Here is a 15,850-nt window from a genome sequence, read left to right on the forward strand (position 1 = left end):
TTGAAACTCCAAAGCCTACCTCCAGTGACACACTTCCTCCCACAAGGCCACACCCACTCCCACAAGGCCACACCCCCTAGTCCTTGTCAAGTAGCTCTATTCCCTATGACGAAGCAAATATATGAGCCTGTGGGGCCATTCCTATTCAAATGAGCACAGTCAGCTTTTTATTTTTTTTTTCTTTCAATTTTTAAAAAAGATTTATTTATTGTCAGGCAGTAGTGTCCTTGGGGGCTAGCCTCAGACCCAGAGGTCTTAAAACTCTAAGCCTAACCCCGGAAGATTGAGTGCCCTTTGCTCCAATTCAAGCCAGACACTTAAAGCTGCAGGTAGTTAGATCCAAGGGTATTTGTTCTGAGCCTTAAGCATCAGTCACCTTGGTACTTGGCAGCTATCATAGTCCTTGACCTCTAGCAGCTGTGAGTGGCAGCAGCCAGCAGCTGCGGGTGGCATTGGATCGTTTTAGGGTTCCTGAGCAGGCCTCTGGTCCCGAGATCTCTGCCCTGTAGCTGCACTTCCTATAACTCTGGGGCTCCTCACCCTATGAGATGCCAGTATAGCTTGCAGGCCCTTGATCTTCAGGCTTGGCAGCTCTGTGAAACCTTTCCATGGACTGGGGCATATAATCTCCTGTTGGCTCTCTGAAGCCTCTCTGCACCCTGTTTTTGGCCCAGCGGCACTTCTAGGCCGCCTGCCTCTCTTGTTACTGCAGCAGTAGCTGTTGCCGCCACTCTGCTGTGTTTCCCTCTACGTGTCACCAGCCTAGGCACGCCACTAATACGATGGACGGAAGGAAGTAGAAATGGCCGCTTGAAAGCTAGGTGTGGTGGTGCACCCCTGAAGCCCCAGCACTCGGGGCACAGAAGCAGGAAGACCAGCAGCTGAAAGCCACCTTTGGCTTCATAGCAAGTTTAAGGCCAGCTGGAACTACAGAAGAAAATGTCTTTAAAATGCAAACAACAGGGGGCTGGAGAAATGGCTCAGTTGTTAAACTCCAGGTTCAGGGAATCCAACTCCCTCCTCCGGCTTCTGTGAGCACTACATGCATGTGGGGTATAGACATACATGCAGGCAAAACAACTACACACATAAAAAATAAATAACAGAGGTGGGTGAATCTCTGTGAGTTCAAGGCCAGCCTGGTCTACAAAGAGAGTTCCAGGATAGCCAGGGCTATTACAAAAAGAAACCCTGTCTCAAACAACCAAAACCAACCAACCAAAAACCCACATGCAAGCAAAACCTCCAAAACAAAAGCACCCACCCCCAAGATACACATGCAGAAATCCACTGCATGCATGCATGGTGTTGCACACCTGTTATCCCAGTATTTGCGAGGCTAAGATCGGATGGAAGGTTGAGGCCTGAGCTACATGGCATCTTCTAGTCTGGCCTCCTATAGTGGGCTCAAAGATTTGTGTTCTATGTATGAGTGATTTTCATGCAGCATGTATGCATGTGTGTGTGTGTGTATGTATGTATGTATGTGTGTGTACCATTATGCCTGGTGTCTGAGGAGGTCAGGGACAGGTTGGATCCCCTGGACCTAGTCTTAGGTATGATTGTGAGTCACCATGTGGATCCTGGGAGTTGAGCCCGGGATGACTTCAAGAGCAACAAGGGCTCTGAACCACCGAGCCAGCTTTTACATCCCTGGAGAAACTTCTGTTGGACCTAATGCTTCACCATCAAGAGGCAACACAGGAGGGAATCTCTTGGCTGGCTCAAAATTGAGCTCTATAGCCAGGAAAGAAGCCTGTTTGTGTTATGTTGAACAATCCCTGCATTTCTGGGATACAGCACACTTGATCATGGTGCATAGTTTTTTTGTTTTGTTTTGTTTTGTTTTGTTTTTTTAATGCACTTTTGGATTCAGTTTGCAAGTTTTATACTGAGAACTTTGGCATCTGTGTTCAAAAGGGAGATTGGCCTGATGTTTTCTTTCTTTGTTGGGTTCTTGTGTGCTTTAGGTAGGGGTGACTGTGTGCTTTAGGTAGAGGTGACTGTGCTTTAGGTAGGAGTGACTGTGTGCTGTAGGTAGGGGTGACTGTGTGCTGTAGGTAGGGGTGACTAGGTGCTTTAGGTAGAGGTGACTGTGTGCTTTAGGTAGGGGTGACTGTACTGTAGGTAGGGGTGACTGTGTACTGTAGGTAGGGGTGACTGGGCTGTAGGTAGGGGTGACTGTGGGCTTGTAAAAGAACTGGGTAGTGTTCTGTGAGTTTCTAGTTTGTGGAATAATCTGAAGAGTATTGGTACTAAGTCTTTGAAGATCTGGTAGAATTCTGTGCTGAATCTATCTGGCTCTAGGCTTTTTTGATTGGGAGACTTAATTACTGCTTCTATTTCAGGAGGGGTTATGGGTTTGCTTAGTTTGCTTATTCGATCTTGGTTTATCTTTGCTAAGTGGTATATCTTTTCTGCTGAGCCATCTCATCCACTCTTGATTCTATAAATTCTTAATTTATCTCTTGATTTCCTTAATGACCCAGTTATCATTTATTAGTGTGTTGTTGAATCTCCACAAATTTGTATGTTTTCTGTAGCTTTACTTACTGCTTACTTATAGTTTTATTCCATTGTGATCACATAGAATATAAGCAATTATTTCAGTTCTTTTGTATTGGTGGGGCTTGTTTTGTGGACTAGCATGTGGCTAATGTTGGGGAAGTCCTATGTGCTGCTGAAAAGACAGTACATCCCATGTCTGTTGGGTGTAACTAGTCTGTGGATGTCCATTAAGTCCAGTTGACCTGTGGTGTAGTTCAACTCTGAGGACTTTTTTAGTTGGTATTATTTTAGGTGACGTAAAGATGAGAGCAGGGTATTGCAACTTGCCACTATTAGTCAGACAGGACATATCTGAATTTTTATGTTCATTAGTGGTTTGGGGTGTGTCTGTGTGTGTGTAAAGTTGTGAAATCTAATATTTGTTAAGATACATATTTACAGAGGTTGCTTCTTTTTAAAAAATATTTATTATTTTTAAAGATTCATTAATTTATTATTTATACAGTATTTTGCCCCCATGTGTGCCTGCAGGCCAGAAGAGGGCACCAGATCTTATTACAGATGGTTGTGAGCCACCATGTGGTTGCTGGGAATTGAACTCATGACCTTTAGAAGAACAGCTAGTGCTCTTAACTTCTGAGCCATCTCTCCGGCCCTAAAGATTAATTTTTACTTTATGTATATGGAGTTTTGCCTGCATGTGTGTCTTCCCTGTGGAGGCCAGAAGGCAGCATCAGAACCTCTGGAATTGGAGTTACAGATGATCTGGGTGTGGGTGCTAGGAAATTAACCCGGGGCCTTCTGGAAGAACAGCAAGTACTTTTAACCCTGGAGCCATCTCTGCAGTCCCTTGTTTATCTCCTTGGTGATTTCTTCCCTTTATTAAAATGTCCTGGCTGCCCTTACCTCTTTTGACTTATTTTGACGTCTGTGTTAGCCAATGTCAGAAGAGTATGCTGGCTTGTTTTTAACTGCCATTCACTTGCTCGGTTGTCTTCTGTCTGTGAGTGTCCAGCAGTGAGATGCTGTGTGTCTTCTGCCTGTGAGTGTCTTGCAGTGAGATGCCGTGTGTCTTCTGTCTGTGAGTGTCCAGCAGTGAGATGCCGTGTGTGTTCTGTCTGTGAGTGTCCAGCAGTGAGATGCCGTGTGTCTTCTGTCTGTGAGTGTCCAGCAGTGAGATGCCGTGTGTCTTCTGTCTGTGAGTGTCTAGCAGTGAGATGCCGTGTGTCTTCTGCCTGTGAGTGTCTAGCAGTGAGATGCCGTGTGTCTTCTGTCTGTGAGTGTCCAGCAGTGAGGTGCCGTGTGTCTTCTGTCTGTGAGTGTCCAGCAGTGAGATGCCGTGTGTCTTCTGTCTATGAGTGTCTAGCAGTGAGATGCTGTGTGTCTTCTGTCTGTGAGTGTCCAGCAGTGAGATGCTGTGTGTCTTCTGTCTGTGAGTGTCCAGCAGTGAGATGCCGTGTGTCTCTGTCTGTGAGTGTCCAGCAGTGAGATGCCGTGTGTCTCTGTCTGTGAGTGTCCAGCAGTGAGGTGCCGTGTGTCTTCTGTCTGTGAGTGTCCAGCAGTGAGGTGCCGTGTGTCTTCTGTCTGTGAGTGTCCAGCAGTGAGATGCCGTGTGTCTTCTGCCTGTGAGTGTCTAGCAGTGAGATGCCGTGTGTCTTCTGTCTGTGAGTGTCCAGCAGTGAGATGCCGTGTGTCTTCTGTCTGTGAGTGGCTAGCAGTGAGGTGCCGTGTGTCTCTGTGAGTGTCCAGCAGTGAGATGCCATGTGTCTTCTGTCTGTGAGTGTCTAGCAGTGAGATGCCGTGGGTCTTCTGTCTGTGAGTGTCCAGCAGTGAGATGCCGTGTGTCTTCTGTCTGTGAGTGTCTAGCAGTGAGATGCTGTGGGTCTTCTGTCTGTGAGTGTCCAGCAGTGAGGTGCCGTGTGTCTTCTGTCTGTGAGTGTCCAGCAGTGAGATGCCGTGTGTCTTCTGTCTATGAGTGTCTAGCAGTGAGATGCCGTGGGTCTTCTGTCTGTGAGTGTCCAGCAGTGAGATGCTGTGTGTCTTCTGTCTGTGAGTGTCTAGCAGTGAGATGCTGTGTGTCTTCTGTCTGTGAGTGTCCAGCAGTGAGATGCCGTGTGTCTCTGTGAGTGTCCAGCAGTGAGGTGCCGTGTGTCTTCTGTCTGTGAGTGTCCAGCAGTGAGGTGCCGTGTGTCTTCTGTCTGTGAGTGTCCAGCAGTGAGATGCCGTGTGTCTTCTGCCTGTGAGTGTCTAGCAGTGAGATGCCGTGTGTCTTCTGTCTGTGAGTGTCCAGCAGTGAGATGCCGTGTGTCTTCTGTCTGTGAGTGGCTAGCAGTGAGGTGCCGTGTGTCTCTGTGAGTGTCCAGCAGTGAGGTGCCGTTTGTCTTCTGTCTGTGAGTGTCCAGCAGTGAGATGCCAGTTTCTTTGGAGTTCAGAACTCCAACTAGAACCAAGAGTAGGACAGCCTCCATTCCCTCAGAAAGCCCTGCGGGCACATGGGCACTGCTTTACTTACGCTTTCCTTTGTGCTTGCGCCATCCAGACTGTGTTTAGCATTGTTGTCCTAGTTATAAGAGAACTTTGTTTCCAGACTATTCTTGGTAACTAGCAGGTTACGATTATTAGGAATTTGCTTTGAGACATTTTCTTGGGCAGAGTTGTGTTCACTTTTTATTTTAATTTTTTTAAAGAAAAAAGTTTGTGCTGGGCCTTTAATCCCAGCACTTGGGAGGCAGAGGCAGGTGGATATCTGTGAGTTCGAGGCCAGACTGGTCTACAAAGAGAGTCTAGGATAGCCAAGATTGTTACACAGAGAAACTCTGTCTCAAAAAACAAAAAAAGAAAAAGAAAAGAAAGAAAGAAAAATATTTGTTTATTTATATTTTCCATGTGTGCTTCCTTGTGTGTGCACACGTGTGTGGGCAGATGTCCACAGAGGCCAAAAGAGGATGTTGGTTCCCTTGGAGGCGGAGACCCTGGCATTTGTGAGCTGCCTCACCTGGGTGCTGGGATTGCGCTCTAGCACTTGGGATAGAGTAGCAAGTGCTGGGAACCACACAGAGCATGCCCCCAGCCGCAGTTATGTGCATCTTACTGTGTGCACTGTCAGCTCTGATAGATTATAATCCCATCTCTTCCTTTGGGGTTTTGCACCTGAGATCCAGTGTATTTGCAAGTGAAGAGAGCTAGCTACGCGGACCTTTAGAGGAGCTGCAGTTTTATATCTGTCTAGCTCAGTGCTGCGAACAGTGGGATGCTTATTTGGACAATTTGAATACTCTTTCTACTTTTTAATAGGTGTCTTGTGGAGGAAATGCCCCTGTGAGGAGGACGAGCTGCCTACCATACAGAAGATGGGATCGAACAGCAGCAGGATCAGTGATCTTCCTAAAAACGAGTACTTGAAAAAGCTCTCAGGCACTGAGTCCATCTCTGAAAACGACCCCTTCTGGAACCAGCTTTTTTCATTTTCTTTCCCTGCACCAACCAGCAGGTAAGACTGAAAATTCTGTTAGAAAGCCAGAGGAGCCGTTCTGTCAGTATACTGCTTCCCAGTGTTCTTCCACTCTGGTCAGCATGCACATCAGTAGGAAATCCAGAAGGTGGAAGGTAGGAAGTAGGTTTTTATATTATTTCATTTTGTCTGTCCCCTTTATCCAATACAATTGCCAGAAGCAGTTGTTCTGACCCTCCGGAGGGAATGTGCTTCCCACACCCTCGTTCAGTCTTACAGCACTGTCCAGGTACAAATGGTGTTAGACCACTTTCTCCCTTGCCTTCTCTTCCAGTTAAGGAACATGTGTCTCATCTGTGGAAGTAATGATCATTGCTTTATCCTTTCAGTGGCTCCACAGTAGCCTTTAACTATGCTTACTCAGCTCTTAGCTGTGGGCATTTAGACTGGTTCTAGTATTTCATTACTTCACAGTGCAGAGTGTATTATTTTGCATGTATACAGGTTTATTATGAATTCCTTGAAGTGGAATTGTTGGGTCAGAATGGATGTGCATTTCTAGTTCTAGTTCACGTGCCAGGTTATTCTGGGCCAGTTTGACCAACTCATGCAGTGAGCCCCGGAATCTCAGAGGCCTTGCTTTCCCTCTCTGTTGTAAACTTAATATACCCTTTGGACTTTAGAAACGTTTATTTTATTCTCCCCCTCTTTCTCTGTGTGTGTGCATGTACACATGTATGTATGAAGTTATAGGTGCCTGTGAGCCATCTGACATGGGTGTTGGGGAATCAAACTCTAGAGCAGAGAGTGTCTGTATCTGTAACTGCTGATCTGTCTCTCCAGCTCTACTTTGTGTGTATGTGTGTGTGTGTGTGTGTTTGATCATTGCTAATTTAACAGGTACACAGAGTATCTCATGTAAACTGTTACAAAATCGTGATAGCTACATGGTAATGTAGAATAACTAGAATTTTTGAATTTTCATAGACTCAGTAGCTAGATTTTTAAAAAATTGTTTATAACCACATTACTGACGTAGAGTCCCTGTCTAGTACCCACCCTCTGTGTAATGTTGGGAGGTGAAGGGCGGTGGGAGCAGCAGGTGGAAGTAAGCATGTTACTCAGTTGACCTGGAAGTAGAGAGCTGATGTGTACTATCCAGGTGGGCCAGTGGGAAAACAAGGATTCCTGAAAGGGAAATGGCAACAGAGGGAAGCAGCATCTGTCATGTGATGTGTCAAGGTCTATCAGTCATGTGATGTGGCATGCCGTGAGCAGCCTCCGGGAGCTGGAGGGTGAAGAGGTCTTCTTTTCCTCATGCCTGATGCCTTCCTGTTACTTGCTGACATTTTGGATGCTGATGTGGTTTCTGCTCAGTAGAGCTGTTGGTAGACTTCTGCGGCAGCCTCATAACTTTCTGTTGTTTCACACCTCTGGGTTACCTGACCTTTTTTTTTTTTTGGTTTTTTTTTAAGAATTTTGAAGTAACTGGGCATGGTGGCTCACACCATTAATCCCAGTAGAGGCAGAGGCAGAGGCAGGTGGATCTCTGTGAGTTTGAGGCCAACCTGGTCTACAAAGGGGGTCCAGGTAAGCCAGAATAACATAGAGAAAAACAAACAAACAAAACAAAAAAAGTTTTGAAGTAAATTAGTGAAGCAGAGGTAGAATGGCTGTTGGCTGTTAAGTTCTGTGCAGCCTGAGTTATGCAGTAAGACCTTGTCTCAAAAAGAAAACCCCAACCCAACGCACGGGGCTGGAGAGTGCCGGTGGGTGTGGTGGTTATGCTGCTTGCTGCTCTTGTAGAGGGCTGGTCTCAGTCCCCAGACCCATGCTGCCTGTGCTTCCAGCTCCTGAGGACCCAGTGCCCCCTTCTGGCTTCCTTGGGCACTCACATGCACACGTGCACACTTACACACAGACACAGACACATAAATTTAAAAAAGTATTTCTAATAAAGATTTAACTTCCACATTGCCACACTTGTGTCAGTGCCTTGTAGATTAAATTACTAAGGCTTTATCATTTGTAATTCATTGATAAAGGTGTTTTGCACTTTTTCTCAATACCTTTTACTATTCTTTTTCTTTTTGCTTTTCAAGACAGGGTTTCTCTATGTAGCCTTGTCTATCCTAGACTCGTTTTATAGACCAGAATGCCCTCAAATTCACAGCGATCCGCCTGCCTCTGCCTCCCGAGTGCTGGGATTAAAGGCGTGCGCCACCACGCTCGACCCCTTTTACTATTCTTACTGCTTATTATGTGAAATACTAATTCGTTCTAGTTTATAGAGAAAGGCATAAAGGAATTTTAATGAAAAGCCATGGAACAAATGACCATGTGTTGCAGATTGCAGGCCTAGTACTTCCAGAGGCTTCCTTTGTGGACAGTGCACTTAATTTGGTAGCATCTGCTTTGTCTTTCTGCCTGAGTCTGTCCTGTTCCTCAGGGATTGTGCTGCTCAGTGTTTATTGTCACCTGACACCTGGGGAAAGGGAACCTTAATTGAGGAACTGGCTCATTTGGATTGGCCTGTGACCATGTCTGTCAGAGAGTGTCTTGATTGCTGATTGATGTGGGAGGCCCAGTCCACTGTGGGCAGCACCATCCCTAGGCAGATGGGCCTGGACTCTTAAAAATCCTGGCTGAGTGGAGTGAGCCAGGACAGTACATAGTGTTCCTGCAAGATTTCTGCTCCAGATTCTGCTCCAGAACAGTGATAGACTGTTACCTGGAAGGGTAAACTGAAGTAACCTCATTATTTCCCACGTTGCTTTTGGCCCTCTCTTCACAGGAGCAGAGAGCAGTAGAAGTATGTGATGTGTGTTTTGAGTAGCAGATTAACAGCCACGGACTAGGATTACCTCTTTTATCAATTTTTAGGACTAAGGTGAATCTCTGTAGTTGATTCTGGATCCATCTATTTCTGAAATTGTTCATTCTTGGGATTTCTTGGATCCATGTGTGCCATCTTCAAGAGCAGCTCATTTTACAGCCCAAAATTGATGTCGGCCAAGTTTTAGAAATGCAGTACTTGGGAGGCAGAGGCAGGTGGATCGCTATGAGTTCGAGGACAGCCTGGTCTACAAAGCAAGTCCAGGATAGCCAAGGCTATCACAGAGAGACCCTGTCTCGAAAAACAAACAAACAAAACAAAAACAAAAAAAAAAAAAAAAAAAAAAAAAGAAAAGAAAAACGAAATGCAGTAAGTCCTGACTAGCCTTTCCTTGCTGTAAGCAACAGAGTTTCCAGGCACAGTAGCAAATCCTACTGCAATTGTCCTGCATTTAAAAATGTCACCTTATTAGTATTACTTGTGAAACAAAGGATTGAAATAAAATGGGTAACTTAAGAGTAAACGTCAGAGGGGCTGGGGAGGTGGGTCCTTAGTAAAGTGCCCTCCACGCAAGTGTGAGGAGTTGAGTTTGGATTCCCAGCACCCAGGAAGCACAGGTAGGTGGATCTCTGTGAGGTCGAGGCCAACCAAGGCTACCAAACCAAAACATAGCCATGACCATTTGCACCTGTAACTGAGGCAGAATGGGGACAGTTGGAGTCCCAGAGTTTGCTGGGTAGCCAGTCTAGCCAGTAGATGGGTACTAGGTTCGTGTGTGTGTGTGTGTGTGTGTGTGTGTGTGTGTGTGTGTGTGTGTGTGTGTTTGGGTGTGTTGTACATGTGTGCTCATGAGTGTAGAGGCCAGAGGTTAGCCTTTGGAGTAATTTCTCAGGTGATATCCACCTTGTTTTTTTGGTTTTGGAGACAGAGTCTCTTGTGTAGCTTGGAGCTTGTTGGTTAGGCCAGGCTGGATGACTGGTGAGCCTCAAATGAGCTTGTCTCCACCTCCCCAGTGCTGGGATTGCAGGTCCATGTCACCACTCCTGGTTTTTGCATGTAACCTTTGTAAGTGGAGCCCACATCCTCAAGTCTTTATTGACTGCACTATCTCCTCAGCTTCCTTCTCATCTTTCTTAACAACATATTTAAAAGCTGTTTATGTGGTTTATTTTCTACAGATTTATAAATTACATAATGGTGGCAAAATGCAGATTAACCAGTGTTTATTTTGATTCGTAGGTGTCTGCATATGCTGGTGTGAAAGTCTGATGTGTGTGAGTGGGCTGATAATGTGTGCGCATGCTTATCATTTAGAGCTACTGGACCAGATACCTCGCACTGTGGTCCTATCATTTGTTCGTTTCTCAGGCCATTATGGTGAACTAGGAAGATAATACCATGTGCTCTCAAAGGGCTTAGAATATAGGATGGAGCATGATAAGGGTTGATAGGGAAGGACAGGGGAGCACGCACAGCGCAGAACATCACACCCAAGCTAGAAGAACACATGTCCTAAGAAGTGGTGAGAGGAGGAGGTTGGAAGGTTTGAGAGTTTTTACACAGTATTAAAGTTGTTTAAATTCTCTTCTAACGTCTTTTGAAGGATTTTTCCAGAAAGGGCATGACCATGCTTTCATTGTATTTAATATTCTAAATATATCACGTTGTGAAATTGTCATTCACTAAATATTACTTGGTTTTTGTTTTTGTTTTTGTTTGTTTTTTTGGTTTTTCAAGACAGGGTTTCTCTGTGTAGCCTTGGCCATCCTGGACTCACTTTGTAGACCAGGCTGGCCTCGAACTCACAGCGATCCGCCTGCCTCTGCCTCCGGAGTGCTGGGATTAAAGACGTGCGCCACTAAATATTACTTGTTAACAAGAAAGTTTTTATCTTTCTGAAACAGAGTTCAAATAAGAATGAAAGACAGTCGAGATGTTAAATCAGACACAGATGCTGCAGACAAGTGGGAAGGGGGGCATTATGGTTGTGGGTGTGCTGGGTGGTGGTGATAGTTCTGGAAGATTCTACAAGATTCTGGAAACTGTTTGGGAGGAACCAGAAAAAGAACAGTCCCAAAGAAGGTGGATGGTACAGGTGTATCCAGTCTAGGGCTGGGCTGCGTGTGGTGCAGTGAGAAATGTGCCCAAGGGTAGTTATTAAAGGCTTATGTCACCACGCCCAGCCTTGAATATTCTTTTGAAGGTGATCTTATGCATATGCAAACAAATATCACATGTATCACCGTAGTTTTAGACCAAAATAGCATGCATCCTACATACTTTCTGTGTAACCTTGGCTCTGCTAGAACTCACTCTGTAGATCAGGATGGCCTCAAGTTCACAGAGCTGCATCTGCCTCTGCCTTTTGAGTGCTGGGATTAAAGGTGTATGCCACCACCGCCAGGTGTTTTGTTTTAAAGTCAGGCCTGCCAGGGCATGGTGGCACATGCCTATAATCCCAGCACTTGGGAGGCAGAGGCAGGTGGATTGCTGTGAGTTTGAGGCCAGCCTGAGTCTACACAGTGAGTCCAGGACAGCCAAGGCAAAACAGAGAAACCCTGTCTTGAACACCGCCCCCCGCCAAATATTTAAAGTCAGGCCTCACAATGTAGTTCTGGCTGGCCTGGAACTCATTATGTAGGTCAAATTGGCCTCCAACTCATAGAGATTCTTCTGTTTCTGCCTACTGAATTCTATGATTAAATGTATGTACAGCCATCTTTTAAGTTGAGTATGTCTTGAAAAGCTTTCTGTATATTATCATAGATTCATCATTCCTTTTGGTGGGGACATAGCATACACTCATAGAGTGCCTGAGAATCAGAGTGACCATTTGGGTTGTATTCAGTGTCTTTTTTCCACATTTAATATGGCAGCAAATGATGTCACACAAATGGGCAGGAGTGGGTTCTTGTTGAGAGGAGGAGGAAGCAAGTGTGGCAGGCTTGGACAGTTGTCAGGGAGTGCTGACAGCGCTTCCCAGCCTTTCCTTGGCCTGTCCCATGACCTGCTCAGGTTGCTCAGGGCTGTGGTGCTCTAGGACTGTGAAGGAAGCCTGAGTCCTTACTGGGGAAACGAACCTGTGGCCCTGTTACTTCCTTTGGGCACACATTAGAACACTGAGGGAGTAGGATCTGTGTGGGCTCTTGTTGGATGGATATGGTGAGACACATTCCCTTAGGCCAGCGCTTCTCAACCTTCTTAATGCTTTAATACAGTTCCTCATGTTGTGGTGACTGCAGTCAGAAAATTATTTTTGTCGCTATTTCATAACTGTAATTTTGCTACTGTTGTGAACTGTAGTGTAAACATCTGATACACAGGACATCTGATAAGTGACCTCCATGAAAAGGTTGTCTGACACCCACCCCCACCAAAGTTTTGAACACTGCCCTAGAGTATGGTAGGTCACACTCTGCTCTTCTTCAAGGAGGTTAATTTTAGTTCAGAAATTGCAAGGATTCTCTTAAAAGCGGAACCTGAAGAATGAACATAAATTGAACTAATTTTCTGATAATACTTTCTTTTCAATTGGAAGCCATGGTCTTTTCAATTGGAAGCCATGGGACTGTCCTTTCCTGCCCCATCTCCCTCCCCCTTTCCTTGTTGGTCATGTGACTGTGGGGATTAGTTGTTACACTCTTTAGTACCCCTGAGCAGACCAAGTGTGGTCCTGTCTGTCTCTGCTTCTTGGAGGCGCCTTTCTAACTGCTGCCCTCTGGAAGCCTCTACTGCATCAGAATTATTCCGCTTACTGGGCACTAGATGGTGCTGAGATAAGGTAGAAAGGCAGCTTCTGACACAGGCATTTAAAACTCATGTTTAAACCTTCCAAATACAGTGGGGGCGGGGGGGACCAGAGAAAGGATTAACCAGTGGTCAAGAGTAACGGGGCTAACAATGACTGTCTCTGTTTTTAGTGCTCCATTAAAATGCTTTCATCATATTCTTTTTTTTTCTTTTTTGTTTATTTATTTAATTTATTTTTAACTTTTTTAATGTGTCAGATTACCTGAAACTGGAGTTACAGACAGTTGTGAGCTGCCATGTGGGTTCTGGGAATTGAATCTGGGTCCTTTAGAAGAGCAGATAGTGCTCTTAACCACTGCGCCATCTCTCCAGCCCTCATCATATTCTTTACATTCTCTTTTCAATGGTTTTCTGCCTAATGAATAGCCTTAAATTATTTAGCTAATTTTGACCATATTACTGGCTTCTCAATTTCATTAATAAAAATAGAAGTATGATGAATTTCCTTATAACCAGGTTTTTATGCACTTCTCATTGTGTAAGTAGATGACTTCTTCATGTCCAATTTTACCAATAAAATAACCTTTTAAAATATTTAAGGAATCCTTAATTACAGAAAAGTTATAAAATACAGAGACAAAAGCTGTAGTCATATCCATTCACAAACACCACATGTCACTGTCAATATTTTGTATGTTTTTTAAAAAAAATGTGATGTATAATTTTTTGAATTAATATATTTGTGTAACTATCCGGAGTCTCCATTGCCAGGCACTCTATTCCCTCTGAAACAGAAGTGCCTTGCCTATTAAATAGTACAAACTTCCCTCAGTGCTCCCAGTTCCTCCTGGTAACCTCTGTGCTACTTTCTGTCTGCGAGTTTTCCTGGACTATATATATATAGGGTTATATATTTCCTATATAACCAAAGTCATGTTATGTATGCCCTTTATAATTTGCTTCAAAACTACACAGAGAGCCTCCATTTCTTCTCTTTCTCTCTCTTTTCTTTCTTTCTTTCTTTTTTTTTTTTTTTTTTTTTTTTTTTTGAGACAGGGTTTCTCTGTGTAGCCTTGGCTGTCCTGGACTCGCTTTGTAGACCAGGCTGGCCTCGAACTCATAGAGATCTGCCTGCCTCTGCCTCCTGAGTGCTGGGATTAAAGGCGCGCGCCACCACACCTGGCTGCCTTTATTTATTCTTAGTGTTGTTGAGTTCCAGTTAACCACTTTGGATTTCTTTCAGAGATTTTCCTTGTGTTATAAAAGATAAGACATTCCAGTAAGAAGCGGTGCCAGTGCAGACACCGTCAGCTCCTCCGTTATTTAGGAGGCAGACTGGCTGCCATCTCTCTTTTCTGGTAGTCTTCATGTGTGTGTTATTGTTCCGTGTCTGTTAGCGCTGAGCCCTGGGAGCTTGTGCACGATTACTGTGAGTACGGTAGCTGTAAGGACCAAACTTAAACCAGGTTTATATAATCCAGAGATGGGTTCTGTTGACTGTCAGGTGTCACTGGCTCCTTTTGGAAGCATGGCTCAATCTAACTGAGCTTCAAATAACGACCAGAGCACTGCACGTGGTCATAGAATGACCTGATGACTCCGAGGAAAGGATCCTGAGGTTACACACTTCAAGCTTGTGCAAAGCTGTGCTTTACATGTTTCTCACACACGTCCGATGCTTGCATGTGACTATTGGCAGTAAGGCTGCAAGGCAAAGGTGACTTGTCCAGTATTTGTACATGCCTGGGCAAGTGTGTCTTCTATGTGGCTAAGGTTACCTGGCTGAGTGATCTGAAAGTTTTAAAATGTGTTTACTCACTTGAGAAACAGAGAAGAGATTTGGCTTGCATTAGCTCACGAGTATCTGACTGAAGGAAGCAAGTGCTCCTTTGAAAGCAGTTTTCTCCTTGAGTCCTTGCTGCCTCTGTGTTTTCATTCTTGGCACACATTACGTACAGTGTATGGGACTAGACTGCCTGTCACTGAGGTGGCCCAAGGTCGCTACTAAACTGTCTCCTAGAGTCTCTTCATTCTTTCATCAGAGGTGTGTACTGATGGTGACAAAAGTATCGCATCAAGCTGTTTTGTTAATGGATAAACAGCATGCGACTTGTCTTGGCATCTCATCTTCTCAGATGGAGGAGCCTCGGAAGTTCAGTTTTCACACTTCATCTCCTCCTTGCATCTGTATCCTCCAGTGGTTGGAAGGTGACTGAGTTATCCAGTGTATCTGTTGATTGCTCCATTAAAGTGAGTGCTTCAGTAGGGCCAACAAGCCTTAGTCCAGTGCTAAAAAGTAGGGGCCAAGAAAATCGTTGCTCCCTTGATTGCTTTCTTGGCAGTGTTGAAATCTAAATTTTAAAACCATTATTTTTTCTTATTTTCCTGAGAAAATAAATGAAGTTTTACGCAGTGTAGTGGTTGCTACAGTTTTGGCAGTTTAATAGTTCCAGGCCTTTGATTTTGGCAGTTGAATGGCATCATATAGATTGCCTGCGAATCTCACGAATAAAAACACCTTTTTGATTCTTCCTGATGCATTAAAATTTTCTGCAATAAATTTATATGCAGTTTACCCTTTGAAATTTTACTATGAATAGGTTCTTTTGAGGCATTAATCTTCCTGCAGTTTAACCACTGAATGGATGGATTTTTGTGAGTGCTGTGACTTTGTGTAATTCTCTCTTTGCTAATGTAAGGGGAAGTCTTTAGCAGTGCCTCTGTGATTTACCTAGGACACATGTCAACTGACAAAGATTGTATATCTGTTAGAATAGGGATGGTCTAGCCTGAAATAGTATACAGTGTAAATTTTGAAGATATTCTGTGACAATTTTTAGTGAAAGAGATGAAAACATTTTTTAGTATTTATTTTACAAACATCATAATTGTGATTTGTTCAACAAATCTATGTTCAGAATTCTCTTATAATTTCCCCCAACAGCTTTTTGCACATCTGTTTTCTCTAAAACTATGAGCTTTTCATTTTTTGCCGTTTGAGTATGGGCCTAGTGTGCATAAAAAGTAAAATATAGCCAGTCTAAATTACTGGAAGCTGTGAGAGAAAGAACATATATAATTTAGAAGTTTGCTTCCTGAGTACATTGCAGTTGATGGTTTCATAGCAGTTAGTCACATGGCAGCCTACCAGTTTCCTTGTAATCCTTAAATTTATTTTCTTTTAATTCTTCATCATTCATTGTGTTGTTTGATTGTAATTATGGCCTAGAGGTAATTTTTATAACATGTTATATGCACAATACACTTTTATTTTTGTTTTAAAAGATATTTTCAAATGTATTCTT

At 44.1% G+C, this 15,850-nt stretch overlaps 2 protein-coding genes across 3 annotated transcripts in view; both read left to right on the plus strand.

Annotated features, from left to right (window-relative positions):
* Positions 1–15,850, plus strand: part of Rpl17 (ribosomal protein L17) — a 390,846-nt gene that overhangs the window by 37,922 nt on the left and 337,074 nt on the right. The gene's annotated exons all lie outside the window — the stretch shown is intronic.
* The window catches only part of Dym (dymeclin), a 262,842-nt gene continuing 252,812 nt past the window's right edge, over positions 5,821–15,850 (plus strand). For both annotated transcript variants that reach the window (XM_051163665.1, XM_051163666.1), the window contains exon 1: positions 5,821–5,998. In XM_051163665.1, coding sequence (XP_051019622.1) covers positions 5,859–5,998 — 140 coding nt within the window. In that variant the 5' untranslated portion in view covers positions 5,821–5,858. The remainder of the gene's footprint in view (positions 5,999–15,850) is intronic.

The sequence above is a fragment of the Acomys russatus genome, chromosome 20 (genome assembly GCF_903995435.1).
Source record: "Acomys russatus chromosome 20, mAcoRus1.1, whole genome shotgun sequence".
NCBI classification, from domain to species: Eukaryota; Metazoa; Chordata; class Mammalia; order Rodentia; family Muridae; genus Acomys; species Acomys russatus.